The sequence below is a fragment of the Bidens hawaiensis genome, unplaced genomic scaffold (genome assembly GCF_021521415.1).
Source record: "Bidens hawaiensis isolate Kalapana, Puna unplaced genomic scaffold, B.hawaiensis_p1.1 tig00036023_1, whole genome shotgun sequence".
NCBI classification, from domain to species: Eukaryota; Viridiplantae; Streptophyta; class Magnoliopsida; order Asterales; family Asteraceae; genus Bidens; species Bidens hawaiensis.
The window spans coordinates 113,219-140,699 of record NW_027505393.1 but is presented as its reverse complement, the minus strand read 5'-3'; the positions used below and the strand labels follow the sequence as shown (position 1 = coordinate 140,699).

Below are 27,481 nucleotides of genomic sequence, written 5' to 3'. Positions count from 1 at the left end.
GTTTTCTGCGACACGCAACACTTGGTGATTTATTTTTGGGAATACTTCGCAAACAGTGAGTTCACTTACCCCTTTTAAACTGTTTTCAAACGCTTTTCACTTGGGGAGATAACATACTCCGAAAAACGCATTTAAGATTTTGTTAGTATAAATTATATATCACTTGTAAAGACTAAGTGGCAAACGCGTTAACTAAAGTCCTTCATTCACATCGAACCGTTTAATATTGGATAATAGCGAGTCATTGTTGAGTAGTACTACTGGGTTTGACAAACCCCACCCAACGCTAAACTCGACTGGAGGTCGAGTGGGTGTAATCTTGGCTAAACACATACCATGGTCGGGATAGACCTGGTGGCAAGGCAAATGATAAACAGTCAGCTTCGGTGTCGAACACTTAGTAATACTTGTTTTATAGGCTAGCTACCTATAGATATATAATTGACATAACACTATCTGGTAACGCAAAACGCTTAACGCAAAACGCTGAACGCAAAACGCTTAACGCAGAACGCTTAACGCAAACGCTAAACGCTTTATTTTATATAAACTTGTGAACTCACCAACCCCGTGTTGACACTTTTAGTATGTTATTCTCAGGTAGCCGAGGCGGGCGCGCGGTTTAGGATCATGCATTGCTTGAAACACTTTTAATTATGCAAACTTATTTTAAACTGTTATCATTGGGTTTTAAGTCGTCTCGCGTGACGCAACATTGGTTTCTATGGTTTTACGCTTCCGCATTTAATTACTCGTAAACGTTTTTATGGTTTGATTATAACTAATGAATCCGATCCTGTTAGTTCACACCCTCTGACGGTAAACCCCGTTAGTGGATTTTGAGGGTGTGACAGACACTCGCTTCGCTTGCGAGTAGGATGTCTCGTCCACCCTTGTCATACAAACTTTAATAATAACCAAATCACAATAACCTAGGGTCGTGGGTTCGAAACCGATCATAAGCGTCAATTACCTTCTTGCTGATTTACTTCTCACATAATGAACCTGAGATAGTTTGACGTGGGCCGATTTACGTGCCCCGAACAACATAAGAATTCAAATTCAAAATCAGAACCTAAACACAATTCCACCACTCTCATTTCTTGTACATCAAAAACACCACCCACCCACAAGCCCCACCACCATTGTCTAGTCTCAATCAACAAAAAAGCACTTACTTTCCCCTTTATCTTTTCTTTAATATCCCATCTAATTACACTCTCTATATTAATCTTCCAATCATTCATTTTCTTTTCCTTTTGTCATTGTTTCCTTTGGTGTTTATTTCTCTTCAAAAACACCTTTAGTTTTCTTAACATGTCACACCTCCAAATCCAATCACCACAATCCGAACCACCACCCGAGCCGCCATCGGTCTATTGCACACCTTCACCGCAATCGAAAGCCACCACCCCGTCACCCACCGCCCACACTTTCCTCTCAAGACAACACTCATACTCATGCATCAAACCATCACCCTTAACCAAACATGTCTTATCAAGACAACAACCAACAAACACCACAATATCATCACATATGTTAACACCCGAGTTTTCACACGAAAATAATACCATGAAAACACGCGATCGACTCTTGTTTAGAAAACAACGTCGCACGAATCCAGCCGTGTGGTGTTGCGCGATAATTTGTTTAATATTCACCCTACTTTTTATTATCCTTGGTGTAACTATTTTAATCATGTTCCTTGTTGTCAAGCCGAAAACGCCCATTCTTGACACGAGTCATGCAACGTTAAACGTTATATACTTCGACTCACCAGGACGCTTTAATGGTGATCTCACTTTTATAGCCAACTTCTCCAACCCCAACAAGAAACTTAACATTAAATTCGAGCAAGCGTCTATGCAATTATTATTTAAAGACGACGTGATAGCAAACCAATCAATTCAACCCTTTAGCCAAAGACCAAAGGACACCGGTGTGGTGGTGATTCGCTTTATATCGAGTTTGGTTTCGTTGCCACCAAGCCATGCAAAGGAACTTCAAACACAAGTTTTGAGTAATAAGGTTTTGTATAGTGTCAAGGGGACTTTTAAGGTGAGAGCAAGTTTGGGTGGGCTTCATTTTACTTATTGGTTGCATGGATGGTGTGAGCTGCAAATGAGCAGCCCTCCATCCGGTCCGCTTATGGCTCGAACATGCAAGACGAAGCAATGAATTAAACGAGCCTTGTCACGACAAGATGTTATTGTTTGGTTGATTGGTTTATATTATGATTTGAGTTAAAAGGGTCTTCAAATTGAGGTCTGAATTACCTCAATTTGATGGTATTAATTTTTGTTCATGTGGGATACATTGAAATGGTACATTTAAGTAGTTATAGGATATTAATTATTAAATCATAATTTAGGGTTTAAGGATGAGTTTTTTTTTTTGCCATCATCATACTTGTTATGGCAAATGAACAATAATTCTTATTAAAAATGTCAAATACTTATTCTAAGTTCAAACCACTGTTGCTATTCAAGTGAACCTTGTAGCAATCAGGGCCGTCTCCAAGGTAGGTCAAGCCTTGGCTACCACCGAGGGCCCGCTATTATAAGGTTGCCTTGATTTGTTTTTTTTATAAAGTTACATATAAAAAAAATGCTAGGAGACCTTTTGATTCATTTAACTTTTTTTTTCGTTAAACTTTGTTGTGTATTTACTTATTGCTAAAATAACTTTGTTTTTGTTTATTGTTATCACAATTATCATCGATCATTCAAATGTTTTCATATATAAGGATCTTTTTTTATACTCATCCAGGACGGTCAAAATCTCATAGAATGCCATGATACCAATGTTAAGGTTGTCGACATATATATATCCTAAACGTTACAGGTTCAAGTCATGAAAATAACCTTTTACATAAATTGTATTTGACAACTGTTCACAACTTACCACCCCCTTTTTTGACCATTTGTAATAAAGCAATTTGCTTGATTGACTACTTTTTTCATTTTACCTTTCCATCACATGACTTGGCCAATTTTTGTTTCACATGAATACTTTAGTCAGGCTAAAATTGTAATTTGTCTTTTAGGTTTTCAAATATGTATCAACTAATAATTGTCTGATATACTTTAATTAGTAATAATTAATGATGCTGTGATAAGGTGCTTTATAATTCTATATCAAATAAATATATTTCATTTAGATAGGGTTAAAAGTTAAAACTTAAAACAATAATTTTAGAAAAATTCTAAAATTAGATTTCTTTTAGTATTTCTTTCAAATAAAAAGATTAAAACACTAATTAATTTCTATTATGTAAACTTTCTAGTAAACCTATTTACCAAACAAACTTAGACCATCTTCAACTCTTGTAAGTTATAAAGAAGAAATTTTTACAAATACGCATTTTTTGTCTTTAACGTATTTTGATGACGTGGGCTGCATATGCCAAAAAAAATATGTGTCTTCTTACAACAAATTTAGTGGCTGCTCATGTGGAATTAGCTTTCAGTTTCTATGGGATTGTTGGAGAAAAATATGTGCAAAGTTGGGACTATCTATAATTTTCTAAGTTGAGATTAATTCTAGCCAATATGTGAAAGTTAATATTATTAAAATTCAATAACCCTTTAATTTAAATGAGTGTAATCTTATTCTAATATGTGGCATGAATAACAGACAAGGTATAACTATGTTATGCATGGCATGAATAAAAAATTAAAAAAATAAATAAGATTTTAAAGCAAAGTTTGAATTATTGGATCAGAAATCAGCAGCAGGAGTTGGTATTTGATTTTAAAACTAAAGAATGCAAAAGGGTACTAATTGCCATAATAAAAGGCTTTCATTTGATAAAGACAGATACCATCTTTAATTTATGGAATTAATTAATCAAATTATGACATAAATGCAAAGAAAGCACAAACAAAAGCTAAATGCCCTTTTATATGTAACTAGCAGTACTAAAAACTCAAATGATACAATTTGGAAAATTAATGTGACAACTAATAAATTGCATAAGTTGATAATAACTTGCGATTTTATACTAAAATGAATCAAGAAAACCGGATATTTTCAGAAACCAGAACCGGATCGGGTAGGAACCGGATATTGCATAAGTTGATAATAACTTGCAATTTTATACTTAAACGAATCAAGAAAACCGGGTATTTTCAGGAACCGGAACCGGGTCGGGTAGGATCCAGTAGCCATCAATGTTTTTAAAACCGGACCGGTCGATATAGTTCACTCGCTTCTCAAAAAATCGGCCAGTCCGAACCGGTACACCGGTTCGACCGCAAAATCGGACTGGTTCAACCAATTGGACCGGTTCAGCCGGTTTATTATGGAATTTTTAAATGTTTTTCATTTAACATTTTTTCCATAATTTTTGAGTTCGGCCGGTCTGACTGGTTAAACCGGTAACCCGACCAGTTCAGTGTTCGATATGGTTATGAAAGCATTGCCGGGTATAGTTGGTATTTGACCAGGTTTTGGGCAGGGTTTTTTCAAGGTTGGGTCAATTTTTGACCGGGTATTGGCAAACCCGCCTCCAGCGTTCCGCGGGGTTTTTTCAAGTAGGTTGGGTCAATTTTGACCGGGTATTGGCGGACCCGCCTCCAGCGGTCCGGGTCGGTTCCGGGGAGAAACCCAAACCTCAGTTCATACCCGCGAGTAGAGTTGGGTCCAGTTCCGGGTAGGAACCGCCAGGTTGGGTCCGTAACCTGGTTTTTTTGCGCCTCTTTATCATTTTCTCACGCGTCTACCAGATTGCCTTTCGTTAATAGCAACTAGCGAAAGGATCAGTAATCTCATACTAAAGCGCAGATTTAAGGTCATTTTTCTTATTTGTTCTAGTAATAATAAGTTTAATTAACAAATAAAAACATAAATAGTAATTAGAATTCTATATGCAACTGACTATCCTATAAGAGTTGACCGTCTCCATTGACTCGCTGACCACCTGAAAACACGCTTTCATTCATCATCCGTACCAAAATATCTATCGCCAAGCTCGCCCATTCCGGGAACAACTCGAAACTCTTGATTCAACCCGGTTTCAATCTCGGATGTCACAATCTTTATTCTTGGAAACTCTTTGCAAACCACATGCACTCCTTGTGGCGCCTGCGGACGAAACATTTGATTAGTTTTAACTTTTTAAGGATACCAAACCTTGCCGTAGCTTCTTTAGGGCCAGGGGTGGGCCCCCCTTGCTTTTTTGCGCACGAGTGTAAATTTACCCGTTTTTCGGCCGAATTTTTTTATACGTGGTGAAATTTACCAGTTCCCGACCAAAAATTTGAGCCCCCCACGTTTATGATTTTTTTAATACATTTTGAGTCCCCCCTGTGTTCTTGTCCAAGCTTCGCCACTGTCACCAAACATAGTACAAAGTGCCTGACCGACTTACGGATATTAAGTTCAGGAATATGATGTTCCCCTCGGGTACACCTTTCTTTACAAGTAATTTGATAGCTTCCACTGCAGAATTGCCTGCAAAAAAAAATGAAAAATAAATAAAAAATAAAAAATGTCAAAAACCAATATAATATAGCATAAATTCTATAAATGGAAGTTGTTAAACATGCCTGTTCCTAGTATAGGATCCAACAACAATACATGTCTTTCAGCAATGTCTTGTGGGAGTTTTTCATATATTAACTGCATCATCATAGTTTCATAGGATTTAATTTAGACCCATATTTGATATTTATCAAAACGAAAAACTATCGCTTTATGGGGTTAAAAGTAAGGGTGCAAGGTGCAAAGTGCAAACAAGCCAAGCCGCTCGCGAGCTACTCAGGCTTGGATTGATAAAAAGCTTGAAACGAACCGAGCTTTTTCGAGCTTGAACTCGAGCCTGAGACTCAAATAGAACTCGTTTAGTTATCGAGCCCGATCTCGAGCCTTGTATGGGAAGCTCGTTTAGGCTCGTCGATTTTAGTGAGCCTTTTGTACTTTTTAAGTTTTACCACTTTCGGACTTCTATGTATTAATTTCACACTGCACAGCCCGCTTAAGATTTTTATAAAAATAAATAAAAATAACTAAATATGTATAAGAATTAATTAATAAATAATCAGCGAGCTGAGTCCGAGCTTGAAAAAACAGCTCACGAGACGATCTTGAGCTTTAGAAAAGGAGCTCAAAACGAGCCGAGCTCGAGCTCGACTGAATCAAAATGAGCTGAGCTCTGTTCGAGCTCGGGCTCAGTTCATTTACACACCTAGTTAAAAGTTAAATTATTGGTAAACCTGTTGACCATTGTCGCCTTCTCTATGAATAAGAATCTTTCCAATCTTAATACCCTTACAACATGCTCGCAATGCGTTTTCCATACTCTCACCAGTGCAAATATTTTGAAAATTAGACTGAAAATAGTTCCAAAATATAATCATTTCAAAGATGAGAGTTTGTCAAATGCCTTCTAATAACAGAAACACCACATAATCTCTTACAGAAGTCAACACCTGTGTTAACCGACCCTGCGTTCACACAAAACAAAATCGTTATGGAATTTTCATGGTTACATGATGGATGTTGTCACCATAATATAAAAAATTAATTAAAGAAATGACCCGTTTACACTATAGAGGGAAAAGAGGGGGGGGGGGGTTAGAGACCGACCTAAATTGACTTGGGATCAGAGGATTAGGCATGATTTGCTAGACTTGAACCTCTCTGAGGACATGGTTGAGGATAGGAATTCTTGGAGACGTAGAATTAAGGTTAAAGACTTGTAGGGATAAAGTAATATCTTAGGGGCTTCTCCTTACATTCTTTTTGATCACGCCCCATTATGTTATTTCTTTTCATATTACATCTCCACACATTTCTATTTTGTATTTAGTTATATTTTTATCTATTTATGTATTATTATTATTATTATTATTGTATTAGTGCTGAGCTTTGATTTTTTGTTTTTATACCCTCTCATGCATATGATTTTTGGAGCTGGGGTCCTCTCTGGAAGCCACCTCTCTATTCTCTGGGATAGAGGTACCGTGTGCTTGCATCCCACCCTCCCCAGACCCTACTTATAGCTTTGCTATTGGTGGGATTCCACTGGGTACGATTGATTGATTGACACTAGTGAGTGCAGAAGCTCACCGGTTGGAGTTGTCACTTGTTTTTCTGTAAAAGGTAAATGCCCCAAACCGTGTTCAACAACCTGTTGCATGTGGAGTAATTTTTAAATTAAATATTACAGCATATATACAACATATATGCACATACTAGAACAGAAATAAACAGATAAAAGAAAAAAAAACTCACCAAACGAATCAATCGATCAGCATAAAACACAAAATCATGCTTTGTTGTTTTAGCATCACGTATAAGCGTATGCATACCTCGTATCTACATAAAAGAACAAGTGATATGATTTATAAAAGAAAGTGAGACAATAAGATTATTTGGAGATTTATAAAGCGCAAACTGCATGAAATGGAATTGAATTTTATACTTCTTTACGATTTTAGCAACCAGCTTTAATTTAATTGCAAAATAGTTCAAATGAGTTAAAATCCATAAGGCTTTTATTTTATGTTTAATTTATAAAGCTGATTATGCATAATACAGTTTGCACTTCGAAATATTACCTGGAAGGTTGAGTGAATAACATATAAATTGGGATATATTTTGCATAGATTATGTTGACCAAGTTTTGTTCGAATGTGCTGGACAATTAAGTCAATAGCTACATGGTTGTCTCCACCACGCGGGATGATGATGTCAGCATGCTTCTTTGTTGGGAGTATAAAGTTTTCAAACGAAGGCTTCACAAACTTCGAGTACTGCACATAAGTTTATAATCAATAAAAGTGCTAATTTAAACCCGTTGACTTATGAATGGGTCAACTTGGCTTGTGTTTTTGTCAAACTGGCCAAATAGGTCAAGTAGTAAAAGGTTAAGCAATTAACCTGATCAAGCACCATACCAATCTCTCTTCCCTTTTCAGTTGTATCACGCCTTATTCTTCTGGCCAGACGTACATCAGCATCTGCGTTAAAGTCGACATATTATAGACTGAATTTGGTCAAACTTTTGACTCGACACACGGGCCAGTGAAAATGCCTGTATATTGGTCAAATATCTAAAGTCCCACTGGATTAAAACAAAATGAAAGGACACTTGGGGAGTTAAATTTTGGATATAGTATTAAAAACCAGACGATGAATAATTGAAACCTGTATCGACAAATATCTTCATATTCAACATATTGCGTACACGTGGATCATGAAAAATAAGAATTCCCTCCAAAATGATCACATCAGAAGGATTCACCTGCCAAAATGTTTAAAGTTTAAACTGATCAAAATATAAAAATTAATATTATTGTTGGCAACTAAACGACAGCAACTTGTAAAAAATATAATAGCAAATTAAGAGAGCTAACCCTTCGGGTGGCAGTGTTTTTATAACTCTTGAAATCATATTTCGGAATATCAACTGATTTTCCATTCTTCAACATCTCCATTGACGATAATAACTTTTCGGTGTCAAAAGCATCTGAAAACAAAAACCATAGAAGCATGATGTCATTAGCATAACTTATGTGTCATTTATGATTCACAAATTATTAAAAATCTGTGAATTAAGGAAACAAAACCGACCCGGATGATCAAAATTGTATTCATGAACCAATTGAAGTTGTTCTGAAGTCAAACTGTGATAAAATGAGTCCTGCAAATACACACATAAATATGTATGAATTAGATAGCCAGCTTTTGAAGTGATTAAATATAGTAACTAGGTGATATATGAGAATTGTATTGACCACAAAAAGATTTAAAAATATAAACAAAAACGAACCTGGTTTACTAGTACGACACGCTGATCATGAAGCTGATCGATGATCATATCAACTACTGTTTTCTTCCCAGATGATGCACCTCCAGCAACCCCTGCTTGGTGATTAAAATTAAATATATCGAGATAAACAAGTCTTGATATTTGAACAATAACCCTCATCAACGGTTATAAAGGCGGGAGGGTACTCCTGGGGGGACAATTTCAACATATAAAAACATGTTTTCATTAATTTAAAAAAAACTACAATAATTAACGATAAAAAACATAAAAAAATCTTAAATACTAAATTATAAAACATAACTACTTGAGGATGCTCAAGTTTGATATGCTAGCAATGTGCTCCACAAGATCTAATCGTAGTCTATAGTGCTTTTCTTGATACCACAACTCCGAAATGATATCATCGACAACGACTTCATCGGTCGGAGTAAACCAAAAACAACCGAGATGCTCAAGTGTGTTCAACAGATCGGGTATGTTCAATTTTATTCGAAATTTAAAATATAATATCGTACTAAAGAAAATAAGAATTTTGATTTATAATATATACTTTTTTTATGAACATAAAACAATAATAGTATGTGTACTGCTAAAAAAATTTCTTTTATTATTGTTATAATATATCAATTTTAAATGAATGAACAAGTGAGTAGTGAATTAGTCATACTAGCCATGATTTCTACAACTCACAGCAATTGCTCGCTTGCACTACTTGAGGAGGTCGGGCTGGTGTGCTGGGGAGGGTACTCGCTTACTCGCATGGTTGCGAGTTATGCCCCACGCACCCTTATAAACAAGGAAAAGTTTCTATTATTTTGAATAACAACAATTAATATATTATAATATCTATGTGTTCTTGTCTGCAACACTTTCCAATGATAAACGGCTGCTTATGCGGTTTTCCAGTCATCGAAGTCAATTCGTGCTCAACCTGTGTATTTGGTGTCTCCACATTTCCGTGTAATCCAGAGAAGTGAACCCTTGAGGATGCTTCAGTTAAATCCTTCATTGAATTAGATCCCATTCACAATGATAATCTGCATCACGAAATCGAGCAATCAAATTCACCAGAGAAGTGCAAACGAGCTAAGCCCCTCGCAAGCTTACTCGATATCAAATCGATAAAAACGAGCCGAGCCCGAGCTTGAGCGTATGGGAAGATGGTTTAGGCTTGTTGAGAAGCCTAGTGAATTTTCAAGTTTTAAATCTTTTGGACTTCTATGTATTCAACATTGCACAACCGAGCTCGAGCCGAGCTTTAGCTAAGTTAAGGTACTGTACACGAGCTCGAGCCTAGCCCAGGCTCATGAACATTTTTCTCAAAATATATAAAAAATAATATAAAAATATAAAACAATATGGGTTTGGTTCCGGTTTGATTACATGGTTGGGTCTTTATTAAGTCATTTATAAAAGACAAAATAAAAAACTAAAAAAATTGTTAAAAATAAATAAAACAATATAGGTTAGAAATTAGATGGATAATTTGAAATGCAGTGGGATTTTTAATTAGCATGACAGATGGGCTTATAGAATGGGCTGCTGTTGCATTTTAATCAACCTGAACTAGTTATATTTTAACAAAACATAATACAAAATATAAATACTTAAATATACGTAATATAAGATATTAAACAAAAATATAAATTTACAACATTAAAATCCGGCGCGGTTTTATACTGTCGGTTTTTGGTATAAACTGCAAACCAATCCGTTTACTACGGCTCAGTGTTGTAGAACTCGCCAGGCGCTAGTTGGGCAGTGGGGTAGGGACTAGCGATTAATCAGGAATCGAGATTAATAGGGATTAATCATATTGAAATTTATATGTAATATTTCAAAGGTACATATGAACACTTTCAATTTATTGACCAAATAGCTATTAATCGGCGCCTAGGTGCGAATTTTACAAACATGCTACAACATTAAACTTTTGAAACCGAACGACCGAAAGCTTAGAGAACGAACTGACCACGAACCCAAACCGTGAGCACCCTACTACAAACAAGCCGAGCTTGAGCCAAGTGGAGCTCAGGCTCGGCTCGGCTCGGCTTATTTCCACACCCCTAGTACTCATTATGTTGTTAATAGTATCGCACTGTTGCAACGCGCAGCCACTAGTAAGAAAATAATAACCAAAGCTCAAGCCTGAAAAATGAAAAAAATGACTCACCAGCCGACTCGAGCTCATGCCCGGGCTCTCATAAGTCAAAACAAGCCAAACGAGCCTAGTCAAGCTCGGGCTTTGCTTAGCTCGATTACACCCCCTAGTACTCACAGTTTCTAATATTTGCAATTTGCATTCGTTAATACTATCGCACTGCTACATTATAACGTTTTTAAGATCTGCAATATGTGTTCGTTAATACTCTTGCACTGCTACCTAACCGTCTACCAACCGAAGCTCAAGCTTGAAAAAATGACTCACGAGCCAAGCTCGAGCTTATAAAAAGCCTGGACTCTCGTAAGTCAAAACAAGGCTCGGCTTAGCTCGTTTACACCCATAGACTACTACTCACAGTTTTTAATATTTTAATTTGCATTCGTTGATACTATCGCACTGCTACATTATAACGTTTTTAATATCTGTAATATATGTTCGTTAATACCGTCTGCCAACCGAAGCTCAAGCTTGAAAAACAACTCACGAGCCAAACTCAAGCTTACAAAAACTTAAAAAGCCTGGACTCTCGTAAATCAAAACAAGGCTAGGCTCGGCTTGTTTACACCCCTAGACTACTGCTCACAGTTTTTAATAATATTTTAATTCGTGTTCGTTAATAATACTTTTGCACCGCTACATAATAATGTTTCTTATGTCTTAACCGTCCGCCACAACACACGTCCCAAAGGCAACTACTTAATAAATAATAACCGAACCGAACCGAACCTCGAGCTTAAAAAAAATACGAGTCATCGTAAGTCAGTCAAATGATTATTTAACAACGAAACTTACATAAATATGTATATATAGCAAGCATACCTTGTGCTCAATTAGGTTTCAAGGAGTTGTAATTGTAATAATACTGTTAATAACTTCAATTTGAGTGAAGATTATTATTGTGTAACGGAGACATGATAATAATATTTATAGAAGACAAGGCGCGTGCTTATTTTGGATTAGGGCACGAAATTTGGGGGGAAATTATGATCGGTTTAGATTTATTCAAGACCCGTGAAAATGCTGACGTGGCGTCAATTAGGATAATATGATGATGACAGAGCTGGCTGGTCAGTAGATGTTGTGGGGCCCATTTTATTATTATTATTATTATTATTATTATTATTATTATTATTTTGTTTGTTTCCACGCGACAGTAATCAAAGGTCCAAAACCATTGGCGTTGTTAACAGATTATTATTTTTTTTTTTTCAATGTTTTCGTAACCGGATCGGTGAACCGGACGGGTAGCTGGTATCGAGCCGATCTGAACCGCCGAACAATTTTCATCCAAAAAATAACGGTTAAGGCTGAAAGTAAAGTTTTTTTCAAAAAAAAATATTTTTTATAGTAAAAAACCGATTCAACCGGTCAGGTTTTCCGATCAGATCGGGCGGTTCTGAGAAACGAGCGAACTACACATAACCAAAACTACTGGTCAATAGACCGAATCCCGGTCGGACCGGTTCGGTCTCAACAACATTGTTTTTTTATGCACATTGGGGATGAGCTGGGTACAAGTAAGGTTGTTCACAAGTCAAGGCAGGGTGGGTTAGAGCTTGAGCTTGAAACTAAACGAGGCAGCTCGGCTAGGATCGAGCTCAATCTTAAAGTTAAACAAGGCTAAGGTCGAGCCAAGCCGAGTTTGGGTTGAGCTTGGCTTGGTTACAAAAATGAGCCAGCTTGGACCAGGTCGTTTCAAATCAAGTTTTTTTAACTAGTTTTATTCGAGCGAGATATGAGTCGCGAGCTTTTGATATCGAACAAGAAGACAAATATTCGGAAAATGCAGGTACTGTTCCGATCACGAGACACTGGAGTTGCGGAATTTTGTATTGATTTGATTTATAAGGTACCTTTTTCAACAAAATGTCGGATAATTGGTTATAGATAGGGCGGGATCAAGTGGATAATATTTTTCTTGTCAAAGATTTGTGATGGGGAGATAGACAATTTTGGCCGGTCGGTTGTGAATTTTCAAAACTGGTAGAGATGGTTACCGGTTGAAGTGAATTGTTTCATTTCGTGATTATTGTTAGATCGTATTCCTACAAAAAGGCCCCTTTTAAATTGATGTGGGTGACAACATGTGTGAGCGACTAAAACCTCTCATTGAATATGCTCCCAGCATTGGTTCATAGGTCTGCAAACGAACCGAACGTTCGGTAAACAATTCGTGAATCGTTCGGCTGGAAGTTCGTTTATGTTTATTTATTTAATAAACAAACGAACATGAACAAAAAATCTGTGTTCGTTTAATTAAACGAACACATGCTTTGTTCGTTCATTTATGTTCATGACGTTCGTTTATGTCTGCTTATTTATGTTCGTTTATGTATTAATATAAAATAATTAATATTATATGGATAGGTCATTTACTTAAATGAAAAATATTTGTTAATTTGTGTTAATTTAAGTGTTTTCATTTAAATTCGTTTATATTTATGTTCATTTACATTTATTTATACATGCTCGCTTATCTTTGTTCGGTTATGCTCATTTAGATTTTAAACAAACGAACACAAATGTCCATTTTTAAATAAACGAACATATGACACCAATAGGGGAGCGTCTATCCGCTTACTCCCCTGACTGCTGTAAAGTTCAGCAAATGATCACTCGGATCAATCATCCCATTGTATTTTCCCAAATTGCTCGGGATCTTGATATTTGTTGGGAAAGGGGCAGTGGCTATTCGCGGGATGAACTTTGACTTTTCCGCAAACGCAGCGGGTCGGTATGGTTTGGTGAAGTCTTCCTCCGCATCACTGAAGTATTCGGCATGCTTTACTAACGGCTTGTGGCGACTGGATATTTCCCTGCCATAGTCCCAACTGCCATCACTCGCGTAGTTCTCTTTTTGGGAGATTTCTTTCTGGCGGGTATCTCGTGGGGTTCTTTGAGATAGAGTACGCTGAGTGTGGTGACTTCTTTCATGGCTTTTTGCAAGTGACCGACCGGCTAATCTGGAGTTGATTTCCAATTCTAGGTCTTCGGTGCGCCGGGGCGCTGTCGGTGGAGACGAAGGTGTCAAGTTGTATGTCAGTATTCTGGCTTGCACCTGATCTCGCCTTAATCTTCGCTCGTACTCTTCTTTTAGCAGCTGTTTCTCCTGTTCGTACCACTCTTCTGGGGTGAGAATGGTTTTACCAGATCTAGCCTGATAAGTTCTTGTTTCGTCCCCGTCGTGTCTAGGAAATTCTCCGGCTCCGTCTTCCAGAGCCGGAGTTTGAGTGGTCCGTTGGATCTCAGTGACTTTGTGCCTCGAGAACTCTCCGGCCTGGTCTTCCCGGACCAGGGTTCTGGTGTGCCTGCGAGGTGCAAAGTCTTCAAATCTTGGAACTTCTTTGGTCATGTTTTCGAAGACCGGAGTTTTTGTGCTCCAGCGAAGTTCTTCCGACACCTGTCCTTCATGGACTGAATCATCCAGAATTTCACTACGACGGGGTCTTGCCGGAGCAGCAGAAGGCTGTTGGTTCTGACTCATCTTCAGGTCACAGCGAATCGAAAAACCGTAAAAAACCGTGAATCTAACTAAAACCGGATGGCGCCAATAAAGAAACACTGGTTCGAACTAGATGGTCCGACCGGGTATTTCCCCAGATGTGAGTATTTTGAAGTGTTATGAGAACAGATCCAAGCTTGTGCCTGCAAAACAGAACACCGTTGAGTCTCGTTACGGGAAGGACAGAGTGGGGGGTCTTCCCGTAACCACCCTCCGGGAGAATCAGTACTGTATCTTAATCAGAGACAATACGAGTACCAGTATATAGCGTAAGGCTTGAGAGTGTGAATGAATACCTTGAAGAGACGATCTTCGTATTTATAGCCGAAGGTGGAGGGAAGGTGATTGGTGGAGTTGTCACTATCAAGTTATTCCCTCTCTGCCTAAATGGACACGTGTCGAGCCTTTATTGGATGTGACAGCCTGGACCCGTTTATGGTGTAGCCATTATCTGTGCACGTCGTGGGATGGCCATTACGTGTCTAGGTGTCCTCTTTCTATTGGCCGATGTCGCTATCAGGAGGTTTTGAGGGAATATTCTAGAAGTAGTTTGTTACAACTGCTCTTCCATATCACGTGGGGATCATACGTGTGATGAGTCCCTTTGTCACACCCCGACCAAAGGCGGCGGAACATGCCGAGGTGTAACGATTGTCCATAAGCACATGACACTAATTAAAGTGACGGTATTTAATAAACTCATTTCATTTCACAACATCAAAAATGTCACATAACAATTATCCATAAAATAACCATAAACAAGATATCACAAAATATGGCAAATTTGATATTGTTCATTTTTTACTAATATCCTAAGGTCTTTGATGTCGTTTTCTTCACAATCATAAATCAACCAAGATGCAAACCTGCAACATTTCATAAAATAAAGTTTGTCAACACAAAGGTTGGTGAGCAATTCATAAGTTTAATCATATTAGTATATAATAAAGATAGCCACAAAACTTGCATACAAAACGATAAATAAAAGTGGTAATTTGGACAAATAGATATCGCTAAACACATTAGAGACACCTAGCTATAAGGGGATGCCAAATATTCTAGGATTTTATAGTTATCGTTAATTGCATTACGTTAACGAAACCTTGCTATAAGGGGATGCTAAATAGTCTAGGATTTTATAGTTTCACCAACCAAAAGCGATAAACACATAGGCATATAAGCATAGAACACCAAAACGAGCAATTATTTAGGTAAAGTATACAACTACGTTTGTGGTTTAAGATTCAAATATAAAGCATTTTGTTGAATAAGTATGAAATGTCACCCCCAAAATAAAAGACGGAAAATGGGGTATGAAGTACTCACCTTCAAGTAGTAAACTTGAAAGATGATAATTTGGAGATTTGTCGAAACGACGAGTTTAACGCACAATGCCTGGAAAGAAAAAAAGTCTTGAATTTAGAAAGGTTGTCTTGAAGTCTTTAAACAAAATAAATGTTGAGAAATGTAAATAATTAAAGTTCAAGGTTTAAAATGTAACTATTTAAGAATTTATAATAATAACCCTTTAAAAATGTAAGTTTGCTCGAAACCGGGTTAAAGTATCTAACCTTAATATTTACTCAACCTATGTTAAGTAATAAGGTGGGTAAAATGCAAGAATGCAAATCCCTTTGTAATAAAGATACTAAAACGGTTTTTTTTATCGAGTGTTCGGGTTGTCGGTTCGGGTCTTGATAATTGGTCAAACCCAAAGTCAACTTTCCAAAATATTGAATGTTATGAGATAACTCAATAAAATTTAATAAGACTTAACCAAGTATGTAGTTCCATTGTTTTAGAACTAACAACGCACGTTAAGCGAGTGTTCGGTTTTGTCGGTCAAAACTTTGTTATGAGATCAAGTTGGATCCAACATTTTCAAGTACTTAAGAAAATATTTAAAAATCAATTTGTAACTATTTTTAAAGAAATATACAAGTCTTGATGGCTAAAAAAAACACACTTGTGTGTCTTAAGCGAGTAAGAATCGGTTTGGTTCAATTTCCATCTCACAACAAGTTCATAGATGGTTTCCACATGTCCAAACACTAAAGAACTTGTATAATAATATACAAATAAAAATACTTTAAGTTTTACAACCAAAAGTTAACAATAAAGTCTTTAAACAAAAGTTCGGTTTTCGGTTTGGATCGTGTTTCGGGTTAAGGCCGAGGTAAAATTCTACAAACCCATAACCATAGAATTTGTAAAAATGATTTTAGAAACTTAGATCTAACAATAAGTATATTTAAACAATTATTTAACAAAACTAGTAACAAAGTTCAGTTTACGGTTTAGAGCTATTTACGGTTAAACCGAAGCATAGACTCTTAAAAACCCATAACCATGGAACTTGTAAACATGACCAACAAACTAAAATAAGTAAGATTAATATGTATGAACAAGTTATATATATGTATATATATCAAGGACACGAAGTCCTGCATGAAGCCTTGCCTTATGAGGTCCGAAACCTCACCGACCGGAATCGGAGAAGTAACTACCAAAGGTAAACAAGGGGTGTATATTATATATATGTTGCACAACCATAAACAAGTATTAATAAGGCTACATAAACTAATTAAGATGAAAGACTAAAACCTTCAAGAACACTTAAGAAGATAACCTTGAATCTTTGATGTTTGAGAGAGTTTTTTTTTTGGAGTTGTAGCAAGGGAAAATGAAGAGGAAAGGTGGTGTATATATAGGGTAATGTTGGTGGTCAAATATGGGTGTGAGACACAAGAGTTTTCATGCAAAATGGATCCAGACAAAAACACAAAACAACAAAAATAAATAAATAATAAATAATAAATAAATAAATAAAAATAAAAATAGGATGTTTTCAAGACCCAACAAGTGTGAAACAATATTGTAACATAAATCCATCATTTTGATTATAACATAAGCTTCGGTTTACAAATCTGGTCGGTTTACATAATAAACAAATACAAAAACGAATACAAACAAGACCCGAAATTGACGAATGTCACACCCTTGAGTTATTTGTGGATTCTTCCCGCGGATGCTCGCGTGGTCGTCCGCGGGTTGTGATGGAGATCCATAAAGCGTGTCTTAGATTGTGGATGGCTTTACCAGTCCACGTGTTCCTTGCGCGGATGTCTTTTGGCGATCCGCGGGTTGTGTAATGGATCCGTGGGTGGCGGATGTCTTTTAACGATCCGCGGGTCGGATAAGGGATCCGTGGGTAGCTTTGCTACCCTCCCTCTATAATGAACATAAATATTTATTCGATTATATGCCCGCATTCTTTTAAAGTTAAATGAACGAACACAAACATGCTCTTGTTCGTGTTCATTCGATTCGTTTACAGGCTTTCATTGTTCACATTGATGAATACATTGGTCTCAATCTCTAGGCTCTGCCGATTTTATTTGTGTTTGTTTGTGTGCGTGAACCGCTAGTGAACACATTAATTTTCTTAATGAACGAACACGAACATAAAATCTCGTTTGGTAAGTGCTCATGAATTGTTCGTGAACACATTATTTTCTTAACGAGTGAACATGAACAAGGCCCTGTTCGTGTTCATTTACAGTCCTATCAGTTCATGTTGTTTTAAAAGTAAAACTTGATGTAAACTCATATATTAAATAAACAAAAAATAGGTCTATTAATATTATTTGAAATAGGTTTTGTGGCATACCTATATATAGCAAAATGAAGAACAATATCGGGCAATAGATTTTGTTTTACATGTTTCAAAATATTTGTGAACAAATTCGTGTTTGAAAAGAAGTTAGTGAAGGCAATAATTGGTTCCTCTAGAATAAATGCCATCCAATAAAAAAAAAGTAGCTTTTGGTATATAGAAGTAGGATCGTAAACGAATCAAACGAGACCTTATTTGTGTTTATCCGTTAAACTTTTATTGGACAATGGACGGTTCATGAACACATTTTACCGAACGAAATTTCGTGCCCTTGTTTGTTAAGGAATTGAGTTTGTGTTTATGTTCGTTCATGTCCTTTCGTTAGGTTTGTAAACTGACACAAACGAACACTAGGGAACGTAACCGGGCACAGATGTTGTGGGGTCCAGTATAATATTATTTTTTTGTTTGTTTGTTTCCGCGTGACACTAATCAAAGGTCCAAAACCGTTAAAGAGATTCTTTTTTCTTTTTTTATACATTGTACTGGCACTGAACTGAAAAGACAACAATTCAGAAATTGACAGGTAGTGTACCGAATTGAAAAGACAACAATTCAGGAAGATGCAGGTATTGTACCGAACACGAGACACGGAGTTTCAAAATTGTATTGATTTGATTTCTAATGTGTCTTTTCTAGAAAAGTCAGATAATTGGTTATGAATGGGGTGGGATCAAGTGGAGAAATAAGAATCCATTTTTTTGTCAAAGTTTTGTGATTAGAGATAGATAATTTTTGCTAGACGAAGACTGTGTATTTTCAATATTGGCGGAGGTGGTTACCGGGAAAAGTGAATTGTTTTATTTGGGGATTATTGTTAGATCGCATTCCTATGAAAACGAGACTTTTGATTAGATGTGTCGATGTGGGTGACATGCGTGCGGTTTGTGACGTTTAATAGGAAAACTTGTTACATTTGACGGTGAATTGTGGATATGGTATAATGGTGTGTGGACTTTGATACGATTTAGGTTTGTTCTATATGTTCTTATAATAATTTAATTTTATATAACGAACATCTCCTTATATATTATATATACAGTGTGTGAAATGACTCACCATCATACCATCGGGCAAAGTTTGAAATTCCTAACACATCAACAAACATCCACACCTAAGCATTCGGATTTGCCACACGGGCGTCTAAAACCTATAAGTGAAGGTGCTCTCAGCATCGGTTCATTTTAAAAGTAAAACTTGATGTAAACTCGTATATTAAAAAACTAAACGAAAAAATACGTCTATATATATGATTTGAAATAGGTTTGATGGCATACCTATATGTAGCAAAAGGGAGAACAATATCGAGCAATATATTTAGTTTTTACATGTTTCAACTTATTTGTGAATAAATTTGTGCTTGAAAAGAAGTTAGTGAATGTAAAAAACTGGTTCCTCTAGAATCAATGTCAAGTTGACAATATGTAAAAAAGCATAGAATATTTATTTATTTATTTTGTATTTAGGTTACCGAATTCTTCAAATTTGAAAAGCTCTGTTGCTCCACTCTGACCAGACTACGTTGTCTTAACTCTTAGCCGGGTCCACGTTGGCTTAGATGTTCCACCGGGAACCATACCATCGGCTGCCACTTAATGTAGCTTTTGGATTTATAGAAGTATGAAAATATGTTATTGGCATGTTTAAAAATTAGGGAAAATTCTCAAAATAGTCCCTTTTAGAGAGAGAAGTCCCAAAATAGCCCTTTTTTTTTCAAAATCTATTATAATTTGGACTGTCAAGACGTATTGGGAATAGATAAAATAAAGACTAGATTTTGAAAGAAAGTCAGGTAAAAGACGAGATTTGGGGAAATAATGCCGTGCAAGTCCAAATTATTTGTAATCTTGGAGCAAAAGTCCATATTTTTCCAAATCTTTTTTATTCAAAAAACCGTCTTGAGAGACTGTTTTTTTATATTTTCTACCTTTCTCGTCCATATTTTCAAATTACTAGAAAAACATATTCTTTTACAATTATACCCCTTAACTACCACCACCACCTTGAACCACCAACTTGAACCACCACCATCACCGACGCCGTCGTTGGCCCCACCCATCACCACCACCACTGTCCTTTCGAATGTCGTTCCGATTTTGGCATCTCCGGCGCCATTCCGCACCCCGATGACGCCAGAGATACCTAAATAAGCTTAATTATCCTGTCTAAATGCACATAACCCATTTATCCAATATCCTTCTTCTAACTGTTTCCAACACCTAATTTACAAACCACTGAAATCTGCCAAGTCAAGAACCAATTAACCATCATAACCATACAAGACCTGCAAGACTAGATGACCAGACTCAACTCTCTCGACCCACTCCCTGGCTAATAATGACCGGAACCACTCTCTCAAAATCGTTTGCCGCATAAACGGGCTTCGTCGGGGCGCGGAATGGCGTCGGAGATGCCGGAATTGGAACGGCATTCGAAAGGACGGTGGTGGTGATGCGGTGTGGCCGACGACGGCGTCGGTGATGGTGGTGGTTCAAGATGGTAGTGGTAGTTAAGGGGTATAATTGTAAAAAATATATTTTTCTAATAATTTGAAAATATGGACGGGAAAGGTAGAAAACATAAAAAAAAGTCTCTCAAGACGGTTTTTTTTGAATAAAAAAGATTTGAAAAAATATGGACTTTTGCTCCAAGATTACAAATAATTTGGACTTGCACGGCATTATTTCCTCAAATCTCGTCTTTTACCTGACTTTCTTTCAAAATCTAGTCTTTATTTTATCTATTCCCAATGCGTCTTGACAGTCCAAATTATAAAAGATTTTGAGGAAAAAAAGAGCTATTTTGAAACTTCTCTCTCTAAAAAAGGCTATTTTAAAAATTTTTCCTAAAAATTATTGAAATAAAATAAACGAGTCCAAAGATTAGTGCACACTCTCACTCGTCCACATCTGACCCTCTCTCTCTCCTTAAAACCTATTGTAGATGCTTTTTGAAAGGTATGAATTGGGAACATATTGGTTTTTTAAAACTTTATGAATAATCAACTTCAACTATATACATAAAAAGAAGGAAAATTGAAAATAAATAATTCCACCTTTTATGTATTGGTCGATAATAATTTCAGCTTTAAAAATTACTAGCAACGGTCTCACCTTTTAACTATTTTTGTCTCACTGGTCCTCCGTTAAAAATACTTAACGTCGTTATGTTTTTTCCCTAGTTTCAAACGATGTTTTAGGGCTTTTGATCGGAAGAATGATAGGAGTCGAGAGATGTAAAACTTATCTTGAAACGGTGATTCAAATTGCTTGATTTTTGTTAATTGGAAATTCAAGCACCCGAATTGAAACATTGTTTCGTCGTTTGGATCACCATTTCGAGATAAGTTTTACATCGGTCGACTCGTATCGTTCTTCCGATCAAAATCCCTAAAACATCGGTTTGAAACTAGGGAAAAAGCATAACGACGTTATGTGTTTTTTAACAGAGGACCAGTGAGACAAAAATAGTTAAAAGGAGGGACCATTGGTAGAGATTTTTAAAGATGAGATTATTATCGGCCAATACATAAAAGATGAGATTATTTATTTACAATTTTCCTAAAAAGAATCAACACGTACACTTTTAATTGAAACACACTCATACATACATAAATACACTTACCTTTTTATGGCATTGCTAGTGACAATCTTGTATGACCACTAAGTTCATGAATTACAACAATGGAGGAGTACGAAGGAATTTTAGACTACTACGATTAATATGATATGCATGCACTGCAAAGTTACATAAAAAACAAGCGAACGTATATTCGCCCGAATCAATTTCAAGTAAGCACTGCGAGCAATGAAGACCTCTATTTCTATAAGTTAACTGAAGACGGTGATGGTGATACCGAGAATCAATTAACCGACGAGTGTCATATATAGAACCATCTCTCTCGTTAAGGTGATCTGCGTGCATTGCATATTTACATTGTAGACACGACAAGATGAAATCGCCCTCCATGCTGACATGACACTCCGAACAACCACAATTACTTAAAGAGGGTGGACGTGAAAAAAATTTTGATGAGTATCTTTAGAATCACTTTTCTCATTCAATCCATACAAGCTATATGATTTCGGTAGAGGTTCTAACTGTATACAAGCTGAATGTATGGAGTGCACACATTCATGACAATGATAGAAAGAAATATATGGATTAAGTTCCTCCTCGCAAACTTCACAAAAATAATCACCCTCATGGTTTTCTATTAGGGAGCAACTTAGGGTCATCGGGTGCTTGTCATACCTGTGCCTAATTGTCTCTGGTAATAACAAGGCACACTTGCGATGTAGATGAAAATTACAAATGTCGCAACTGAATGAAGATTCTTCCTTGGACTTGAAACCAGACAAACACATACGGCAATAATCTTTGTGCAATCTTTTCTCAGCTCTTGAAAGTGGGTGATATGAATGAGATTTGTGTTTGATTGTTTCAATTCTGAGAGCACAAGAAACGTCCACTGTATAATAAATACAGTATATACAACTATAAAAAAATCCTTTGCAAAAATGGTTGCAGACACGACAGAACACATTAGGACGACGTGCCTCTTGCAAGAGACGAAGGGCGTGTTCTGTATAATTTGTGTGGCCTTCTAGTTTTTCGGGCAACCGGGTGCACAACTCATGGAGAAAAAGTCGCATTCGTATCTGTTGCACTTGTAGAAGGGCACGTCCATGATAGGTCTCAAACACCCATTACATAAATCTTTAACCTTACTCATTGTATTCACAAGAACGAGTGGATGTTGATGACTTTCATGAGTTATGCTCTTTGCATTAGTTTCTCTGGAAAAGAGCTTTGTGAACATGTTTTGAGTTTGATCAAAGAATGGGAGATGTAAAATCATACTAGGTTCGTCATCTTGATACTTTTTTTCTGAGGTTTCGACTGTATCTGCTTATGAACCATAACAAACGGATACGAAAATAGTTAACTACATAAAAACTGTAATGCTTATTTATTGTGAGAATAAATAAAATTTTCATTTCATTGGTCAATGTTGACAAAATGTCAATTTGAAGTTGAACGATCAATTCTCAAAATGTCCACCCCTATCATCGTCGACCTAATCACTTTTTAATCATTATTCGAAGGAATTTTTAACCAACCACATTCTGCCATGCGTTATTAAACCATTGCAGGTCCTTGTTCAAGATTATTTAGGCATCTAACAACATTATTTTGGCTTCCGACGAGATTTACTTGGGCACCCCACTAGATTTATTTTAGCTTATAACCAGATCCTGCTTCCAATGAGATTTTTTGGACAATTGACATGCTAATATCGTTAGCAATTATCAAAAAGCGATCGGGTCAAAGAGTTTTATGATGGACCATATGAGAATTGGCCGGCTAAATAGGCATTTTGTCAATGTTGTCCAGTTAAATAAACATTTTGGTCGTTTTCTCGTATCCAGTCAATTTAGGTTTACATATACCTTTGCAATTGTATGTAAAACCAATGTTTTAAAAACCGATATTTTACTCGTATCAGATTTAGTTCAAAAATGGTATAACCGGTTGAACAGAAAAATACCGGGAGGTTCAACCAGGTTGAAGAATTTACCTTGTAGTTCCATATGAATACAATTTTAACTTAAAGAATAACCCAAAAGTAGATTAACAAACATCAAACTTGATCCAAATATTACACATGCAATGGTCGAGTCAGATAGAAACTTTGTTCTTTGTATATGAAATTTGTCAATTACAAAAGATGTAAACAAGCCAATAATGGATTTGCATGATACAAATTTGGTTGATTGAACGAATCGTCGTTCACTGATTTTACTCGTTTTAATTTTATTTGTTATGTTAAAAGCCATTTCTAAAAAATATGGGCAGCAAAAAATATCAAAAATCTTTTGAAAAAACCGGTTTGCCGGTTTAAACGGGTATTTTAAAAAAAGTCGGCGGTACGATGTTCTAATAAACCGTCCAAAAAATGCAGGCTTTAAATACCGGTTGCTTTACGAAAATCCGGTATAACCGGCTCAACCGGCCGGTACGTACCGGTTTTTAAAACATTAAACTTAATTATATGAAAAGTATATAAAAGTTGAGTACAAACAATTAAACTTAAAAAAAAACGAGCTCGTAAAAGAACCAAATAAATGAATGGAAGAAATATTTAAATCGTTTGAAATTCTAAATAATACAGTATCGTACTAAATAAGAGTAAAGTGTCATTTTTGTCCTTGTGGTTTGGCAAATAATGCGAATTTAGTCCAAAAAGTTTATTTTTTGTATATGGACCCTCCACGTTTCTTAATTCCTGCCAATTATATCCAAATCACTAACCTCGTTAAATTTAATCGTTAAGTTAGTGTAGACATGTCTTTTCACTATTTTTTTATTATATGAGTAAAGTGCCAAAATCGTCCCTAAGGTTTGGTCATATTTGCGAATTTCGTCCAAAAATATTTTTTTTTGAGTAAAGTGCCATTTAACGTTAACTCAGGGGTGTCACTGTCCTTTTACATATTTGTTTGCATTGTTATTATTATTACGCTGAGCTAAACCCCTTATATGACTAAAAATAAAGAAGAATAAACAAACGGATAATATATTGGATTCAAACATAGGAATCGTGAAATGTTATATATGACTAGGGATGAGCAAAATCGGTACCGTTACCGATTGGTACCGGTACCGAAATCGGTACCGATTTGGTACCGTCGGTACCTAGGTTTTGAGTTTTCGGGGCCGGTACGGTACCGGTAGTTTCCGAATTTTACCTCAAATACCGGTACCATACCGGTACCAAACCGAACATTTCGGTACCGGTACCGGTACCAAACATTTGCGATTTTCGGAATCGGAGTTTTCGGTACTGGTACCGGTACGGTATCGAGCTCATCCCAAATATATGTCATCAAACAAACACATAATAACAATAATGCAAACAAACATGTAAAATGACAGTAACACCCATAAGTTAACGTTGAATTTAGACCGAGTTAACAATTTGGATGAAATTGGCAACGGTTGGGAAAAATCGAGGGTCTACTTGCGAAAAAAAAATTTTGGATGAAATTCGCAAATATGACCAAACCTCAGGGTCGATTTTGGCACTTTACACATATAATAAATAAATAGTGAAAAGACATGTCTACCCCTGACTTAACGATTAAATTTAACGAGGTTAGTGATTTGGATGTAATTGGCAAGAATTGAGAAACGTGGAGGGTCCATATGCAAAAAAATAAACTTTTTGGACTAAATTTGCATTATTTGCCAAACCATAAGGACGAAAATGACACTTCACTCTACTAAATAACTTAAGTTGAATTTTGATCAAATACTTTAAAAAGATTTTTTTGCATGTCAAATGATTTCACAATGGAAAAACATATAAACAAGGATACCCAGTATAATCCCACTCAAATGATTTGAAAGGGTAGAACGAAGACAAACATGTATCCTAAAAGATAGAGAGATCGCTACTACTAAAACTTAGCTTTTTTTTTTCTCTTTACCAAATAAAGTGTGGTAAACAAGTTTATATAGTAGGGAAAAGTTAAAATGTAAATGAAGATAAAAATAAGAAATGTGAGAAGCATTTGTGGTAAAAAAAATAAAACCCTGAAAAGTTTTTTAAAAAATGGAAAATTAGAAATAAATAATTACACATTTTGTGTATTGGCCGATAATAATCTCACATTTAAAAATCACTAGCAATGGTCCCTCCTTTTAACTATTTTTGTCTCACGGGTCCTCCGTTAAAAAATACATAACATCGTTATGCTTTTTCCCTAGTTTCAAACTGTAGGTCCTCTAAATGGATCTCAAGACTTGACTCGGATCAATCCGTGTTGTTGGTTAGCGGAAATCACCAACGACACTCGAATCTCGGATCTTAGTTTGTTTGGTTTATTTGCTTGAAAGAAAGAAGAAGATAGAGAGAGAGAAATTCTTTTTATTTCCAAGAGTTGTGAAAAGGGGTTGGTGTGGAGAAATGGGTAGGTGACCTTTTATAGGGTCCCCATTTTTCTAAAACTTACAAAATAAACGTACAAACTAAACGTACCGAGTACGTACTACACCGACTAAAAGCAAACTAAAACGACATATACAATCCTAAAAACAATATAGAATATTGGCCCTACAATCTCCCTCTAGGATTGAGTATGTCGAGGAACCTTCGTCAAGTTCTTTGCTTCGTCTTTATTTCTTGAAACTTAATACTTGTCTTGATCCAGGATCTTGAACCAGATTGGATCTTGAACAGTTCTTTATTTTCCAGTTCTTATCTTATTTTCTGGGAAGGATCGGCAACAACAAATTTTAGAAACATCAGATGTCGGAGGCTCTACATCTAATTTTCTTTTGTTAACTTTCTTGAGCCGACTGGTTTCTTTCCTTGTCTTCAGATACAATCAGTTCCTTTTTAGGTTCAACCACCAACTTTCACGTTCTCATTTTCTTTTAAGTGCTTCAACATCTGCAACTCCAAGCAGACTTGATCTTGATCTACCTGTCCATGTATAACTGCACAAAACTTAGAACGAATAAGATTCGTTCACAGACCCTCTCGAGGGTCAAAGAAGAATTTGTTCACAGACCCTACCAATTTCAGTCTCTCAACTTGTAAATGATTTGTTTAAGTCCCAGATTTCCAAAGAACTTTGCATGAACGACCTTGACAACAAAACACATGATTTTGAATGAAGCAAAGTTTAACAAAATATGTACGAATATAATAAAAGTTTAAAATCTTTTTGGCATTTTCATATATTTTAAAAATAACGAAAATATATACATAATATTTTGAAGTTGAAACAAAAAATAAAACAAAAGTAAGATAGGAGTAAAGATAAAATTAACATTATATATCAAAAATATTTACTTTAAACGTTTAGTAAATTATTTTTCTGAGAAAGATCACAACAGGGAATCACATTATCTGTTAACGTTCTAGATCACACTTCTATTTGAACATTATTATGCCAAGAACCCAAAGTCGATTGTAGATATAATTTGTCCACTTTAAACTTAACAAGTATTTTGATGTCAACATGATACGTTAAGGTACAATTAGGCACAATGCTTGTGTGGTCCCCATTTAATCCGACAAATTACAGACTCCATCATACCTCGGGCTTAATTTGCTTTCACATGTCACCTCAACTTGACTTAAACCTTTCTTATTTGATCACAGTAATCTTATTAACACACTTGACACTTTGACTTTGTGCACTTGAAACTTTGTACACTTAACTCGATCTAGAAAGATTAAAATAAAGCAGAAGTTCAGGTCATAACAATCAGGTCGTATAATACCATATTATCGCGCAGAGAAAGTCCAATGCTTGAACAAAAGAAAGAAAATAAAACAAAGCAGAAGAT

General features: G+C 36.1%; 2 protein-coding genes across 3 annotated transcripts; one reads left to right on the top strand and one right to left on the bottom strand.

Moving 5' to 3' along the window:
• The first annotated feature begins 1,242 nt into the window (after positions 1 to 1,242).
• On the top strand, positions 1,243 to 2,228 carry LOC143612907 (uncharacterized protein At1g08160-like). The gene has a single exon (XM_077086764.1). The coding sequence runs from the start codon at positions 1,318 to 1,320 to the stop codon at positions 2,176 to 2,178; it is 861 nt and encodes a 286-aa protein (XP_076942879.1). The 5' UTR covers positions 1,243 to 1,317; the 3' UTR covers positions 2,179 to 2,228.
• A 2,665-nt stretch (positions 2,229 to 4,893) lies between these two features.
• LOC143612912 (uridine kinase-like protein 4) lies at positions 4,894 to 9,809 on the bottom strand. Of its 2 annotated transcripts, XM_077086771.1 has the most exons (14): positions 9,644 to 9,809; positions 8,777 to 8,868; positions 8,578 to 8,647; positions 8,361 to 8,473; positions 8,152 to 8,248; positions 7,885 to 7,964; positions 7,563 to 7,757; positions 7,237 to 7,320; positions 7,072 to 7,132; positions 6,386 to 6,446; positions 6,216 to 6,309; positions 5,550 to 5,622; positions 5,372 to 5,454; positions 4,894 to 5,085 (listed from the first exon to the last, which is right to left on the bottom strand). In XM_077086771.1, exons 1-14 carry the CDS (start codon positions 9,798 to 9,800, stop codon positions 4,936 to 4,938), a joined length of 1,410 nt encoding a protein of 469 aa, XP_076942886.1. In that variant the 5' UTR covers positions 9,801 to 9,809; the 3' UTR covers positions 4,894 to 4,935. The 2 variants fall into 2 exon arrangements, with proteins under 2 accessions (XP_076942886.1, XP_076942885.1); XM_077086770.1 differs by lacking the exon at positions 9,644 to 9,809 and having other exon boundaries at positions 8,777 to 8,898.
• Between the last annotated feature and the right edge of the window lie 17,672 nt (positions 9,810 to 27,481).

Excerpts from the sequence above, each read along its gene's own strand:
- LOC143612912 (XM_077086771.1), bottom strand. The coding sequence starts at position 9,800 with ATGGGATCTAATTCAATGAAGGATTTAACTGAAGCATCCTCAAGGGTT. Across the intron at positions 8,869-9,643 it reads GCCGTTTATCATTGGAAAGT|GGGTTGCTGGAGGTGCATCA; the intron begins GTTGCAGACAAG and ends ATCACCAAGCAG. Across the intron at positions 5,086-5,371 it reads TATTCCTGAACTTAATATCC|GCGCCACAAGGAGTGCATGT; the intron begins GTAAGTCGGTCA and ends TTTCGTCCGCAG.
- LOC143612907 (XM_077086764.1), top strand. The coding sequence starts at position 1,318 with ATGTCACACCTCCAAATCCAATCACCACAATCCGAACCACCACCCGAG.